The sequence below is a fragment of the Salarias fasciatus genome, chromosome 19, assembly GCF_902148845.1.
Source record: "Salarias fasciatus chromosome 19, fSalaFa1.1, whole genome shotgun sequence".
Classification (NCBI taxonomy): Eukaryota; Metazoa; Chordata; class Actinopteri; order Blenniiformes; family Blenniidae; genus Salarias; species Salarias fasciatus.
Genome location: NC_043763.1, coordinates 7,457,967 through 7,474,073, shown reverse-complemented (window position 1 = coordinate 7,474,073; position 16,107 = coordinate 7,457,967). Strand labels below are relative to the sequence as shown.

The following is a 16,107-nucleotide window of genomic DNA, read 5'->3' as shown; positions in this document are numbered from 1 at the left end:
ATTACCGGGGATTTCGGTTCATTTTGCTCTTAGAATCATCATCCGTGTAATCCCGAAAGCGCAGATACTCCCTTCGTGATCGGATCTCACTTTTTAGGTCATGAAATACTTATGACTCACGTGTTGTTGACTCGACTCGCCACCTTTTGCCTCCAGGTTCGTCCCGGGCCTCGTGGCTGTGTAAGCAGCCTCCCAGGCCGGGGCCGGACTCCGACGACGGCAGCCTGAGCAGCGGCCCCCACAGCCTGCCGGGGGCCGCCCGGGACCGGCGGCCCGCCGCTCGGCGCTCGGCGAAGGAGTCCGACATCCTGAGCGACGAGGACGACGACGGCTTCAGCGAGGAGGCGAGGCGGGACAGCGGGGACGGCGTCTCCCCGACCAGCGCCATCGAGGTCCAGTTCCTCCACCTCAAGCTGTCGGAGGACGCCGTGCCCAAGGGCGCCCCGGCGCCCCGCGTGGAGCCCGAGGGGGCCGGGGACACGCCGGAGCTCCAGCACAAGCTGGTGCGAGGACACTTCAGCCCCTGCAAGAGGAAGAGCGGCAGCGAGAGGAGGAGCCGCGGCGCGCTGGCCAACATGAGGGAGGCCAGCCGCTCGCTGGACGCTCAGACGGATGCGGCGGCAGCGTCCGGAGGGGTGGACCTCAACGCGCTGCTGGAGAGGGAGTTCAGCGTCCAGAGTCTGACCTCCGTGGTCAACGAAGACTGCTTCTACGATCAGGCGGAGAGCTGTGCCGCTGACTCCGGAAACGCCGCTTCCTCGTAGGGGAAACCCGCGGTGCTAAACCCAGTTTACCTGCCTCCGAACGGCGAGGCCCGAAGGATCCAGTGTGAGCGATCCGACTGGCTGGCAGACGCAGTTCCTCTCATTTCTCTCCCGATGATGATGACTGCGATGAATCTGCCGACGCGTCTCTGCGGTCCGGGCGGCTCCCCTGCCTCCGTCCCAGACGCCTCCGCCGCTCCGCTGATTGGCAGTTCTTATTTGGTTTTTGACCTTTTCCCTGGCGAAACGGGGAGAGCGTCCTCCGTCTGTCAGTCTCAAACGATGAAAGTGGGGGGCGGCGTCCACGGAGCGTGAATAATAATCGCAGCGTGTGTGGAGGAGCTCAGGCGGTGGATTTGGAAGAGTCTGATTCAGAAAAACAACCGGACACTGTAGATCTCTGCTAGCACAACCTGAATTTTAGACAAATTAAAGTGGGCACTGAGAAAAATCGGATCGGTCAGGATCCACCCAAAGAGCTGCAAAGATGGAAGCCTGGTCTGAGCAGACAGGAAGGAGATTTACCTCCGCAATGAAGCCTTTTTTTTTTTTTTTTTTTTGCTGTATTTTGTGCACTAAAGTACACTGTTGCCTATATATTTGAAATATTTTCTATCTGTACAGGTTTTTTTTAATGTTATTATTACTGCTGTTTCTATTTATTATCAGGTTTGATTCTGTATAGATCAGCTGAGAATACTTTTGGGTGAAGTCTTGAACTCTTGGCTCCAGATTTGGTCCATTTTCTTGAATTTTAAAAAACAAAAACAAAAAAAAGAAAGACGATGCAGTTTGATGTTTATTCACTTCGACTGGATTTTGCTGAAGATTGTAATTTCCAGCTTTTGGGAACGCTTTTTTTGACTGATTTAAACGGCAATAATGTTTCCAACCCAATGTTTCTTTTCATGTTCAAGTACCTTGTGTATATAAATATTCCCTTTTCTATCTCTGAAGCATCTGCAGACATACTTGACACTGTACAGACGAGAACCAAGGCAGGAATTTGCAATAAATGCAGCTGATATTTTTCTAAGAGTTGTTTTGCCGTTTGCATAAAGTCACACGGTGAGGTGCTGTAATGGAATAAAGGCAAACCTCTGCATCCCCTCCTCCTTCAGCCCGACTCCGCCAGGCCTTTAACGCTAGCATACCAAATGAATGTGAACGCTCCACTCTCATGGAACTGTTTGATAAATAAAAGTTTTATCTGTGAATGACATCGGGGGGGGGGATTGTGCTTTCAACTCGGCCCTTCAAAGTCTGCCACTTCCAGTTTTTTTTTTTTGCATATCCTTGATTTGTCTATTGACAGGTAAAAAGCAGAGCCGGGAGGTAAAGTGTCTTATCTCGCGGCTCGGTCTCCGGGCGCCGGCTGACGGACGCTCCCTGATTAGCTGTCATAAAGAAACACACGGTTCTATATCCGGGCTCTCCAAGCAAAAGGTTTGTCCTCGACGGAATGAATAATTTTCTGACAGAAGTGGGGCAACGGATGCACGAAGAAAAGACGCCTCGCTTTCTTCTCGCCGTCGCGCGGTGTTTACATTTCCACGTACTGGGAACGCGCAGACGTTTTTGACCAAACTGACTTTCATTTTACATTTATTGACTTTGCAATGTTGTTGATATTCAAGAGAGGCAGCTCGGCTTTAAATCTTATTATTCTTCACAGTGGGAATAATTCTGGCTTATTATCTAAAATTGATGCAAAACAAAACAATTAGGTGAAGAAAAACTCAGTGTGTTAACCTTTTATTGGAGACATGTTGGAATAAGAATGTGTGTATATGCACAATTAAAATACAAAGTTGGCCAATGAAAAACTCATCAGATAAACCGTAAATTGGACAGTTTACTCTATAGTGTTGTTATCTTTCATCAATTATCGCAACTTAAAGTTCAAGCAGAAATTTACTGAGTGTTCTTGCTCTACAATCATGATATAAAAATCCCTCTAAATATGATAAATGCCATGATTAACAGATTGTTTCTGAATAAAATGATCGACCTTGGCATCTAAGAGAAAAGTGTTTGAAGAAAATTAAGCAAAAAGTTGCCTTTTTTTTTGAAGTCGACTATTAGAATACCTTGATCAGAATATCAGCTGCAGTCACCTGCAGCCTATCTCACGCTGATTGATATTCAGCTCTACCATGGACTGACATCCAGGACCAGACCACTCAGCTCTGCTCACAGCAGGGAGGCTCTGATGAACGGAGCGTCGATGTACACGCTCAATCTGTTTAATTGAATGCAGTTAAGTCTCCGATTGGAGTTTTAGTAAAAGCTCAGATGGAGGAAGGTTAAGAGCCGATTAAGGTGGCATGAAGGTTGAGAAAGACCCAATCCTGAGCTTCAAGCTTGGCTGATATACATACATGACTCGGTAACATTTCACCAAACACGAAAAACACACAGAGTGATCATTGTAAGGTCAAACTTGCACTAATAACACAAATGTTTCCACCCGTGGCGTTGTCGTGCAAAGAACATCAACCCATCAAAAAAATGAGAACAACCAAAGGCTAGTAAGAGTGCATTGTGGGGGAAAAAAGCATCAGGAAGTCCTTTTGTTTTCATTAATGAAACTTATTCAACAGCGGAAGGGGCGTTATGTAAGAGCATTGTGCACTCTGCGACAAATCACCAGGAGTTAATATGTCCGGATGGTTCCAGATACACACCAGAGGTAATGACAGTTTTTGTGTTTTGGCTGTGAGATTTATAAAGTTACCAAGCAGCGACACACTGCCGCGGCAGATTAATGGACGGAAAAGCACACTAAAACATGAGTCATATCAACTGAAGCTCAGGGTCATTATTCTCTGTGGCTTTTCTGCAAAACAGGATGGAAAGCGGTGTTTTAGGAGTGAAGATGACCTCTAAACTAGCGAAGCGATTCCTCTTTGTAGATCTTTACAAACAACACAACAGAACCAAGTTCTCACTGTGTAAAAAAAAAAAAAAAAAAAGAATGGTAACACGATGACACTGAAATTTAGTGAAGTGTAAATCAACACCGACACAGGTTCTGCTTCTTTCCTCACTGATTTATTCCTATATATTTTTCACACTAAATACAACTAAAATCTCCATTTTCATGGTGTTCCACGCTTCTATTACTTTCTACCACCCCACTAAATACACACTTTACAGGTAATTTAATAAAATAGTTTGACATATTTCTCACATTACTGTGAAAAACATGTTCGCTTTGTAATTTCCTTAAGAAAAACTTAAACCGTGTTTTTTTAACTTCCTGTTTTTAAAATTATGAGTCATGCGGGTTATGTTAACAATATATTGATCATTTTAATCTGAAATGTATTCTTTCAAATGAAAATTTTTCCCTGTGTGTACATTTATTCAGAGAATAACTGCCTTTTTATACTTTTAATGTACTTTTTCACTTGAATAATTTAATTCCTGCAAATTCTTTGATACATTTCTGAAAAAAAAAAACAAAAAAAAACCTTTTTTGGGTCTATTCAAGCTGATCAAGTTGTCGTCTCTCAATTGGAAGGTTGTGGATTTGATTTTCCACCTCCCCCTGTCCGCATGTCAGAACGCCTTTAAGCAAATCACCGAACCCCAAAAGCCCTTATGAGAAAGAGGGAAAACAAGCAAGTGGGAATGAGAATAAAAAAAAAAATAAAAAAAAAAAAAAACATTTTAGAGGGGCAGATTCAACAATCTGTGACAAGACACTGCAAACAATTCAACTTTATTCATATTTATTGATCTCTGTGATCTCATTTTCCTTCCATTAATTACATCGGACGTGTTGAGATAAACCAAAATAAAAGCACATGGCGCTGCTGGAGGCTGGATAATAGAGCAGGCTCACTGGTGCAGATCTGCTGTGCGGACTCTTGATTGTGGTTGGAGATTATCGCCCACCTTTCATCAGAACTGAGAGAATTCCGCCTCTGGCAAGTGGACCGAAGCGCACCATCTGCCGCACTGGCAGGGAGCGCCGCGGCCACAATCTGATGGCTGCAATCTGCTCGCGGCTTCAGAGAGCGGCGCTCAGAACCGCTCGAACCGCCGTCTTATTAAATACCACGGCTTTCAAGCTTTCAAGCACGAGTCAGTCAAACCGTCTCCTGACATGTGTAGGAATCAGCGGAGGACTGACGGCTGTGTCGTCTTGCCAGCTCGACAGCCACAAGTTAATCTGGTTAGAAGAACATGATCGGTGGAACGCAAACAGACAGATCGCACGTAATCCCGCGCAAACAACGAGAATCGCAAAAAATACTGCCACAGACAGGTTTTTCAGCCGAGGAGAATCATTTTATTTTAATAGCAGTCCTTCTCTTTGGGTGTTTTCAATCAGTCGACAAAAGCGCGTCGCTGTCTTTGTCCCTTTAAGCGCCGTGTCCCCGGTGACCACGACACACACTGAGGAGAAAAACGGCCTTGATATCAGGCTGCCAGGTTGTTCTCCTCCTCTAAATCGCCTTGGAAAACCTTCTTTCAGCTCCCACGGGACGCCATGTTATGCGAGATGGATAGGAAGGAAGAACTGGGACATAAAGAGATATTTAGCGCTTAAAGAGCGGCCGCGGGAAACTTGCAGGCCGACTCTCTCTTCCCATGACTCTGGAAAACGGCTTTGGAGCCTTTCGGGAGTTTTGATTTGTCCCGTGGTTTCACGCTCACACATTCCCTCCTGCTGCCTCGGTGCAGGAGGAGAGACTTTAAAAATGCATGCTAATGCCAGGTGGACAAGTCCGGACTAAGAGCAGTTTGTTGTCCTGCCGTGCTGAAAGCAGCTATTAGCAGCCTTCTCCGAGAGGCGCGTCCGCCGGCGTCTCGCCTTTCCCGGACAGACGCTTCAGTCTGAGCTCCTCTCGGAACTCGTAGTCGAACAGCCCGGCCTCTCGGGCGCAGAGGTGAGCGTAGGCGTCAGCCAGAGCCCCGATCTTGGGGATGGTGAGCTCGGTGGGCCGGAGGACGGGGTCCACGTCCGCCTGGCGCAGCAGCTCCTGCGTCAGCTCCTCGCGGCGGGCCTCCGGAAACAACTTTCTGAGGGGAGATGAGAGGAAGATACGAGAGCACTGATTCCTACATTCAGGTCGCTTTGATATCTTAATGATCATGCAAGTTTAATGGCGTCAGAAAAGTTCAAACAGGAAGAAATTATCTCTCAGCAATTATTTCGAATCTGTGAAGTTAATTGAAATCACACAAAGAGAGCTGCTCATGAATTGTTCATTCAACGCGCCGCCGTTGCGACCGAGTCGCGGGCTGTCACGGAAAGAGAAAAAAAAAAAAAAAACCTCGCACAGCCACAAACTCGTCTCACCTAAAGAGGGCATCCAGGATTCCAATTTCAATTTTTCATTCATTTCGCCTGCTCTCGCCCCGAAAAGACTCTCAAGCACATTCAATACGAAGAGGCAGCCATTTATTTTTAAAGAGCCTTCCCCCTGCCTGGGATGTGCTCCTGTATCCCTCCTCTGCAGGTTAGTGTGCAACACACACACACAGACACTCTGCAGCACGGATGCTTCTTAGGTGCCTCCTCTCCAATTTGGCGCCGCCGCCGCCGCCAACCCGCTGCAGTTACATAAAAATCTGCTGCCTCGTCTTCCTCCGCCACCTCAATGAGTCATAATTGCCGCTCTCTTTCACGCAGCCAGCGTTCCTTTTGTCATCCGGGCCTACGTGCTCTTCCCGAGCGGGCGCGGGGGCGACGGGCAGCGTGCACGTGGGCGTGCGGGCTGCCGGTTGCCGGCGCCGTGGAGCAAGAGGAGCTGTGAAGTCGCCGTTTCGGGGGGTTCGGTTAACACAAAGCCTCCCAAGACTCATTTGTCAGAGCGGCGGAGGCAAGAAAGGAAAAGACAATCTGAAGACGTTCTAATCAATGGAGAGATGAGGACTCCCTGACAGCGAGTGGGATGAAAAATGCAGAGAGGGAATGACAGATGAGGAAGGGACGGGATTAGAAAGTAGGAGAGAGAGAGAGAGAGAGAGCGAGAGAGAGAGAAAGACCCTAGGACGAGCGGATGAACTCACTCGACTCCTCGGTGGCAGTACTTCCTGCGGAACTGGAAAATGTTCCGGACCACTTTCTCCACCAGCCGGAAGGGCTGCCGAATCTGAGGCTGGACCAGAGGAGTGAAGTGGACGACCCCGACGTCCACCTACACACACACAAACACACACACAAACACAAACACACACAAACACAAACACAAACACAGGAAGACTTGAACACAACAGCAGGAAGCCGACAACGAAGGCACACAGAGAACCAGAGAACAACACGCTGCAAACATTCAGTCCACAGAAAAACAGGTTGGATTGTTCTAACAGGTGACTCTCAGTTCTAAAACTACCAAGTCCAGGAGGGTATGGACGCCCAGGAGGCCGCCATTGTTGTTATGCTCCACATGCATAGTAGCAGCGTTTTCATAGTAGTGATTTCAGGAATGTTTTCCCCCCGTTTCCATGGTGACGGAATGGCGTTGTCGTGTAAACTTGGCCTTAGAAGGTCTGGAAGGTGTGAGGAGAGAGGAGAATGCAAAGTGTGGAGAAAAGCCTGTCTGACAAATGGCAAAGAGAGCAAGAGAGAGAGAGAGAGAGAGAGAGAGGAGGATCAACACGCTGGGATAAAAGAGGAGGAGGAAAGGCAGAAAATAAGATGACGCAGCGCGGCGGGCTGGCAAGCCGCTTCCAGTTGCCACAGTAACACCTGTGCGATGGACCATAGAGACCGAGCCTCTCGCCGCCGCCGCATCGCCGCAGAGTTTCTCAACAGCTACGAGCCTGACTCACCGCGGCGCACGCCTATTCATCCCGCTGTCTTTGTTTATGTGGCTCCAGCATTTCACCTGAGCGCGGGAGCAGCGCGAGGCCAACAGACTGATCGGCCGCGGCGCCCACCGCCGGCCTCGCGGGACGCTCGGCGGACTGCGGGATCACGGCTAATTTTCATCTGCCTGCATTCGGCTCCCTCCGAGGATAAAATATTTATAGAGAGACAGAGAAAAGTGTCCTCTTAGCAGGGTGTACCGGTTTGAGAAGTAGATTGAATAAATGTGTGTGTTTGAAGGTCACCTTCACAGCAGTTAAAAAAAAAAGTCACTTTTCTCAACAAGTTTGCATTTATGAGTAACATAAAATGCTTATTTGAACCCTTTTAGAATGAGAATGTTGAGTGTTTCTTCCCCTTTTTTCCCCAAAACTTCAGTTAATCAGTATTACTGACTGCAAGCTGGAGAGTTCTAGTAATGACTACGCTAGGCTACGCTACGCTAGGCTACGATATGATATGATATTATGTGGGAGCAAAGCTCTGTTTTTGCAGAATACGCCTCTACCAGCCAAGCAAAAGCCCCCCCGGCTGAAATCAGCCAAAGCCAATATCCGCAACCATTTAAAAGATGTCACAAACTATTGGGGAGATGCTGCTGTAGCAAGACAAGCTTTGCTTTTAACTCCATTCAACGTGACGCTGCTCATGTTCAAACATAATCTCAGCACCTTTCAAGGATTTTTGGTCTTTATAGTATTTATCAAACACTGATCCATGATCTCCAGGTCCTCGAGGCTCCCTGATCTACAGTCGGGGATCGCTGGTGGGCCTCGCAGCTCCACTTCCACCCAATCGGCTAATTCTGGATCTTTTCTGCGTCAGCTCTAAGCTGTTGGAGTGACGGTGGCAGACACAGCGGAGCCTCATGCTGCTGCTCAGATCTTTTAACATTAAAGAACGTATACATCCACATGCTCTGACTTCTGTAAAAAAAAAAAAAAAAAAAAAAAAAAAAAAAAAAAAAAAATCACCTGCTCTCTTTATCTACAGAAAACAGTCATGGGTTCAAAGCAGCCAAGATACCAGACAAGACTATTTCTGGATCCCAACCTTTGCTTTTACAGCTCGGAGAGGGCTGCCATCGTTCAAGAGTGTTTCATATGATGCTATTGCACCCTGCGGGTTGTGGCCTGAGGGGGTGACGCACAGGCAGGGTGATCCTCCACGGTGTGGACCAGAGGCACAGCCGGACGGCGGGCAGCAGAGCCGAGCAGAGCGGCCGCCCGGCCATCTTTTCCACAGCTAGTAATAATAACCTGACTTCTCCAGTGAGGGAGCAGAAGGAGAGGCTGTACACTGACTGAATGGCACTCTGCAGAGAGAGGTGGACTTTAAGTCATAATCCTAATGAGTTTCATTGCTCTTAAGTGCTTTAAGAAAGTGCTACAAGAAAGAACAAACAACACATGTGTTTCACATGCCCATCTGAATGGAAGAAGAAAGATCCGAGGGAGGAATAATATTAAAGATACACAAGCTGAGATGAGAGGAAACAGAAAAGAAGGCAAAAACTACAAAAGAATGAAGCAATGCATGGCGAGGTTACACAAGCTGTTTAATTAAAGTTTGCTAGACAAACATACAAATGGCATATACAGTCCCTCCCTCCTTCTCATTCAAAACCACACAGTAGTGAAATAAAAGGACATCTAATTCAGCTGAAAAGCCCCCTCGCTGTGACTCCGTGCCCCGCGGAGCTTCCCGTGCCTCCTCGCAGCTTATATTTCTGGAGAGTGTGACTCACTCTCATTCACAGCTGTCTTGTGCTTTCCTGGGCGAGGGGGCTGGCGTTGATAATTAGGGGAGGAAAAGTGGCAAAAAAAAAAAAAAAAAAAAAAAAGGATCTAAAACGAGCCGTTTGGAGTCCCCCCCCCCCCGCTTTTCGAGCACCGAGGCGGCGTTCAGGAGCACTTGTGCTATTTCTTATCAGATCAACAGATCCCCGTGCAGCCCGGACTTTCCTGGCTGCCGCTGAGCTTCCTGCCGCAGTGGCGGTTAACGGGACGGCGGCGGCTCGGCAGCCCCGAAGGCTGTGTGCTGTAGCGGCGCAGGGAGAGCTTCAAACGCCGGGGTTCGACAGAGAAGGGTTTTGTCGAGGAGGAAGGAAACAAAGATGTTATGGATTCGCGCTGTAAGTGTGCAGCTGCAGAGTAAATCTGCTCTTTAATTTTAATGCTGTTCCTCGTCATGTTTAACACAGTCAAACACTGACTGATGACTCCATGTTTTATGAATAGCATCATTATTAATAAAACACTAACCCTTTTAGTTCGAGTGATGCATTTTCAACATAAAGGCCACGTGGCCCAGTGTTGTCAAGGGCGCTGGGAGCTGGGACTGAGCCGCTGGGGTTTATGATGCTAACGTCAATTCCTCCACCTGTCACATCCACATGTAAGGAACCCAGCCGGGATCTCAGGATGGGATTAGCGGAATGCGACGCCCAGCGCATTGGCGATGTATAAGATCAGTCCCGCCATCTGTTTGGAAGAGGCAATAAAAACCAATGCCTTTAATTTCTCTCTCTGCTGGAATAATTAGGCCATTTATATTCTGCACTTCATGATTTAAGAGAGGAGCGTGGGGAAAAGTCGATATTGGGACTATACGGGCAGCAGCATTTCAGCCATCAGCTTGTCCAAGTCACTTTGCTGCGATGATTTATGTATGGCCTTGCAACATAGCTTCACTAGGTAACGCCACTGTAATATATCCAGCTCCTGGCCATTACTCCTTCCCCTGATAACCTCAACATGCAAGGAAACTCCATACTAAATCACAGAGTGCTGCCTGGCCTCCAGGCTTGTGGCGCGCTATGAACATGTTTTCACCCCCCGTCCCCCACAAGGCTCCTCAGAAAACCCCCCATGCTGCCTGTACCTGGGGAGACGCTTTGTTCTTAGGACTCATGCTGACTTATTAACACAAACTGACAGCCACGATCATCTCCTTTGGTGTCAGCCTCGCGTACCTCGCTCCTCCTGTCCTTCTGCTTCATGAAGATAACGGCGGCGATCACAAACACAAAACCAAATGTCTGAATCTGAATCATTTCTCCGAGACTCGGTGAACTACTGTATTTAGCAGAGAAAAACAAGTGACTCATTAGCAGTAATTTGGCCTCTTGATTAGACGGATTTATCCTTGAGCTCATGAGCAGTACTCTGTCTGCCTGAATTCAGGTAATTCGATCAAAACACTTCAAACATTTACACAGACTTTGACCTGCTTTTCACTGCACTTTGTGGCATTCTGGGTAATTGGATGTGCCAAGCATGAAGCTTTACCTTTACATGAACAGAAACACCTTCTGGAAGAAGAAAAAGATTTCCTGATTTCCTTGGCAGATCAGGTCTGATCGTCTCGCACACCTGCTTTAGTCCGTGACTCCGGACCTTTTCTGACCCACTTGAACACAATCGTGACACATCCATATTAAAACAACCTTTGCGTCGCCATTTTTCATGAGTTTGACCTTCCCGGAGCTCGGCGGGAAACTCTCATTACTCCCATCTTTGGCCCGTGGTTCTCCATCGTCTCTCTCTTCCCTCATTTCCACCTAATGTGTCTTTCTCGGCGAGGCTCTTGCCCAATGGCGTGTGAGCAGTAATTTGTCATGTCCCTCTAAGCGTAACCAAGACGAGGTGGCAGGGGCCCCGGGGCACCAGCCTCTGCGCTACCTGAAACACCAACACTTGTGCTTACATAATGGCAGGTTCTGAGGAAAAGCAAAGGGTGGAGGGGGAGGTGGGGATGGAAGAGGCCTATATGTAGCCGGGGAATAGGGGAGAGAAATGCTCGCAGAGATCCTGCAACCAAAAGAGAGGAAGAGCTGCATTAATCATGACAATACCTTGAGAAGACAACCTCCATTACATCAGTAGAGGGAGGCTGCCTCTCACAGAGGAGAAGGCAACAGTCAGTGCCACACAATACCAGGCTGATATTGCCTCAGGGCTTTAAGTAGGAAGGGCTTTGGCTTCCTGCTCAGGCAGTCCAGCATACTTCCCACGAAATCGCCCATGGCAGGCGCACCGGACTTTAGAAAACCGCTGCCCCAGTCTTTGACAAGATCAGCTCCTCGGAGAGACGCTTTCGTCATAGAAAAGCTTGAACTTTGCCCAGAAATGTGAATTTTCACTGCATCGGTAAACAGTGACAGCATGGGAAAATAGTTTTGATGGGCTCATAAATGGGATTCCATGTTGTGCAGTTTGGGACTCGGATCTTAATGGAGTGAGCTGACGAGTCTCTTTAATCAAGCTGACGCTGGTGCTTTTGGCAGCGTGTCACAGGAGTTTAGCCCGAGACAGGTTTGCACATTTTATGCTGGGTGAAACTGGACCGGGGCCACGCTTCCGCAAACAAGATTGCGGCGACGGCGACATCGCGGCTATCGCGCCGCACCTCGCATCTGAACTGTGAACAAAAAAAAAAAAACCCTTTTGCAAGACGACGAGCAGGAAAACCAATTACGCAAGGGAGGACATAAAAGAGGAAAATGCAAATTGAACGATAAAAGCCCCCTCGAGTGGGCAAAAAAAAAAAAAAAAAGGGAGCGTGGCCGGTCCGGCTGTGCCTCGGAGCCACGCTGGAGAAACGCTGGAGAGCTCTGCTGAGAGGTGATAAAATAAAGGGGACCACGCTTATAATAGCCTGCAATATCTTCACACATCACGGCGTCACACATCTGCACTCAATGGGTGTGTGTTGACCGCATTTTGCTTTTCTCTCCTTCCATCTTTTTTTTCTTCCCCTCTCCTTTCACCCTTCCCCGCTATAATCTATTTACTTATTTATCTTGCTCCCTACAGAACAACACCAGCATCAGCACTTAGGATCTCATCGGTTACGAGGAGACAGGTCACACGCGGCATACGGCCGTGTGTCTGCAGAAAACTGGAAAATTTCTCATCTTGCTGCAGTGGCGTCCCGCGAGGGGCTCTGCGAGCGCTCGCGCTGAAGGTCGACGCCGGCGTCACGCCGGAGGTAATGTGGTGCGCGCCACCCCGGCGAGATGGCCACATCTCATTTTCAGAAGAAAAAGGCTCTCCTAGGGCTGCTTTACTGGGAAAGGCGTGCAGGCTGCAGAAAGCACTGGCTGGAAATAAACAAACGGATCAATAGCTGAACAAATCAATTGTTATCAACCTATCAACACGTCACCGGCTGAAGGCTTGTTCTTATATTGTAGTTGTGGGACCAGCGGAATTGTTTTGTTGGTTATCTCATGCAGAAAAATAAACGTAAACAAAGAGATCGGCTCCATTAAGCACTGCCTGATATACTTTTTTTTTCCCCACCTCCCTCTCTCAATTTGTCCTTTTTGTCATTCATGAATCAAGGCCTTGGGAGCCACTCCCTCCCCGGTGGAACGTCCTCCACGGAGAAGCAGAGGAGAGACGGATCGAGGCAGCAGCTGCGAGTTTCAGTCCCCCGCTGACTGATGAAGACGGCGCTCCGGGGAGGGTCAGTTTTCGGCAGGGTGGCTGACACACACACACACAAAAACACACACACACTTGGTCCTCCGGCCTCTGGACCGACACGTAAACAAAAGCTTCACAGAACGCAGACTGTGTCCGGCTCATCTGGTCACAGCGGCGGCAGCCATTGCTCCTGTCTTAATTAGATTACCCTTCCCAATTGTAAAGTGAGGCTCTGATTGGAATCACTATCTAGGCTTTGCATCTCAGCCATTTCTTATCTTTGAACAACAGCAGTATTGCACGATGATTACCAAGCAGCTCAGTGCAGGAATGGCTTGGACTGAATTTTAATTTTTGCTGGTTTACATTACAGAGCAAATAGTTTTCTGCGCCTACGACAAAGTTAATGAGGCACATGTCATTCTTTCTAATAAATGAATACAAGCTGGATGACAAATAGACTCATATTAGCTCTCTTATGGCTGTATAACCTGGATATATTTTCATTTTATGGCAGTAAAACAGTTGAAAATTGGCAATAAATTAGCATTTTTGGCCCCTTTTCCAGGATAACTATCAATTCCCTATTCTCTATTACTGTATTTGTCTCATAGGAACACTGTGCAACATGCTTGTGAATCTATTCTCAGATGGTCGTACTACAGAAGTCCTCAGTCATGACCAATACACGGTTAAAAGCTCTATTTTGCAGTTGTTTTTTTGCTGTCATTGTGAATGACATTTATCTACCTTCTCTTGTAGGGAAAGTTATTTCACTGTAAATCTCACTCAAAATCAGATTCAGGTATGCATTTTTTTTTTACTAATTCATCTTAATCAAGCACATGAGTCAAGAATGTTTTTTTGTTTTTTTTTTTAGCAGAGCAACTTGAAGCGCCAATAAAATGCTTTCTATCTATGCTCGGTATTTCAGCAAAGGTATAAATCACTGGAAGAGCAGAAGGCCAAAATGCTTCTTTCCAAAGAAAGATAAAAAAGTTGTATTTTTACATTCCTGAAGATTATACCTGTACCTCAAACGGATCACAGTGGTTGAATTGACGGCTTCGGCAGTCTTAACCCAACATGTGTCCATCTCTGAAAGACCATTGGCTGTTGATCACAGCTGACCAGAAATATCAGAGTGGTTTTCAGGAGAAGATCTATTTGCTGGGATGTTAAGACGGCAATTTAAAGTAGTTTAGGAACAGTTCAGTCCTTTGGTATCAAGCTTTGGCTGAACAACTGTTCATATGAAATGTATCGTTTTTTAAAATGTGGAACCACGAACAGGGATTTCAAACTGACTTCCTGATCGGTACTGTGTGTGTGTGTGTGTCCCCAGACTGACTGTGATTCTCAGCGATGTTAGTCATTCTGTAAAGTCACCATCGATCCTTACATTGAAATAAACTGACATGAAACTGAAAAGGGAGAGTAAAACTAGACTTATCATGACCTTATTGCCACTTTAAAGACATTCCTGGCAAAGCTAATGGAATACAGTTCAGCTTCACCACTTCTAAACTGTTTAGGATTCCTGAAGAGCTCACTGAAAAGGCAGACGTCAAGTAGAGCAATGTAACCAAGACGACATGTCCAAGCTGATGTTAACGTTGGCAGGGGACGTCACATGCACCTCGTAGATGAAAAAATAACTTCAACACTTTAGACTTTGGATCATTTCAATTCAGTCTAAATATGGAAGAAGTCTTCATTTGTATCTATGTTAGTGGACGGATAAAGCTAATCTCTGCCCACAGGAATCCTTTTTAGGAATTTTCTGGATCAACCACTGAGCAGAATAAAAATGTGAGGCCTTAATAGCAAATAGTTTATTAATAGTAAAACTATCACAACAAGTTGGTGATTTGTGTTTTGGTAAACTCACTCATATCTACTGCTGCTAATCTACTAAGTGAACACAAGGCCATTTTTCAAAGATACACTAATGAATTTAGCCAGTTTAAAGAAAACAGCTGCTCAAAAGATGAAAATCTGCAAACCTCGAGGCTGATGAATCCAGTTTCCAGGAACCAAATTGCTTTTCCTCAATTTCAAATCACTCCACAATCCCAGCCTGGTCTATTTCACTGGAGAGTTCTGTTGTCTAGAGTTCTCTGCTCATAAATTACCAGCTGTAACCTCAGACTCATGCAAACGACACAAACTTTATCTCCACCTTCCCTCTGGTAGGACCTGGGTGATCAAAGCTATTTTCACTTGCTGCACCCTCAAAGTGAAACACTGACCCCATTTACATAATATTTGAAGTGAAAATGCTTATTTTCACAGTTTTTGCTTCAGAAAGGTCACCGTTATGTAGCAACATTTGCGAAAACGATATCCGTTTAAACAGAAATGGCAAAAATGCTGAAATGATGCAGTTTTCATGCAGGTACTGTTGGTTCTTTTTGTAATGAAACCACACATGCACACGGAGAACAATGCACGATAAGCATTAACGATGGCGAGTACAGGGACAGACAACAAAGTTGGATTGCTGTTGAAGTTGAAGAATACGGACTGGGAGTCATGACAGTGGAGGAAAACACTGTTACTCTCCATGTGCAAAAGATGTACTTCCTACAGTCGTGGTGCACATGCACAGTAGCAGAGTTTCAGAAAATGTCCACCCGGTCTACACCCAGTCAGAGCATTTTCAAAAAGTTCCACCTTGGGAACCATTTTTCAAAAAGTTGCGTTTTCAGTGGCTCCGACCACCGCTGTTTTGTTAATGGACCCTCAGAATGCAACAGAAGTTTTCTGGCACTTGAAAACGTCGTGTATACAGAGCCTCAAACGCGACACTCACAATCACCTCATTGTTGCAATAAATTCTTCAAAATTAATCTTTTTAGGTGTGGTTTTTCATGTTATTTGCGTCACTATATTTGATTTTACTTATTTTGTTCTTGTTGTAATGTGTAAAATGTTTGAGCTTGATCAAAAGCACTCTCGAAATAATAACTGTATTATTAACAATACATTAAATTTTAAATAAGTGTTACCAGAATTGAACGTCATGTAAACAACTAAATCAAGAAATTATTTTTTATTTATGATTAACTAGAGACCGGAAACA

General features: G+C 46.3%; 2 protein-coding genes across 6 annotated transcripts in view; one reads left to right on the top strand and one right to left on the bottom strand.

Annotated features, from left to right (window-relative positions):
* Nucleotides 1-16,107, top strand: part of LOC115406743 (claudin-20-like) — a 118,485-nt gene that overhangs the window by 97,464 nt on the left and 4,914 nt on the right. For all 3 annotated transcript variants that reach the window (XM_030116952.1, XM_030116951.1, XM_030116953.1), the window contains exon 27: nt 157-5,239. In XM_030116952.1, the coding sequence (XP_029972812.1) occupies nt 157-764 (608 nt within the window). In that variant the 3' untranslated portion in view covers nt 765-5,239. Of the gene's footprint in view, nt 1-156 lie in introns of those variants that run through there.
* tfb1m (transcription factor B1, mitochondrial) overlaps nt 4,476-16,107 on the bottom strand; it is a 33,772-nt gene continuing 22,140 nt past the window's right edge. For all 3 annotated transcript variants that reach the window (XM_030116956.1, XM_030116958.1, XM_030116957.1), the window contains exons 7-8: nt 6,792-6,919; nt 4,476-5,798 (exon numbers count right to left, since the gene is read on the bottom strand). In XM_030116956.1, coding sequence (XP_029972816.1) covers nt 5,549-5,798; nt 6,792-6,919 — 378 coding nt within the window. In that variant the 3' untranslated portion in view covers nt 4,476-5,548. The remainder of the gene's footprint in view (nt 5,799-6,791; nt 6,920-16,107) is intronic.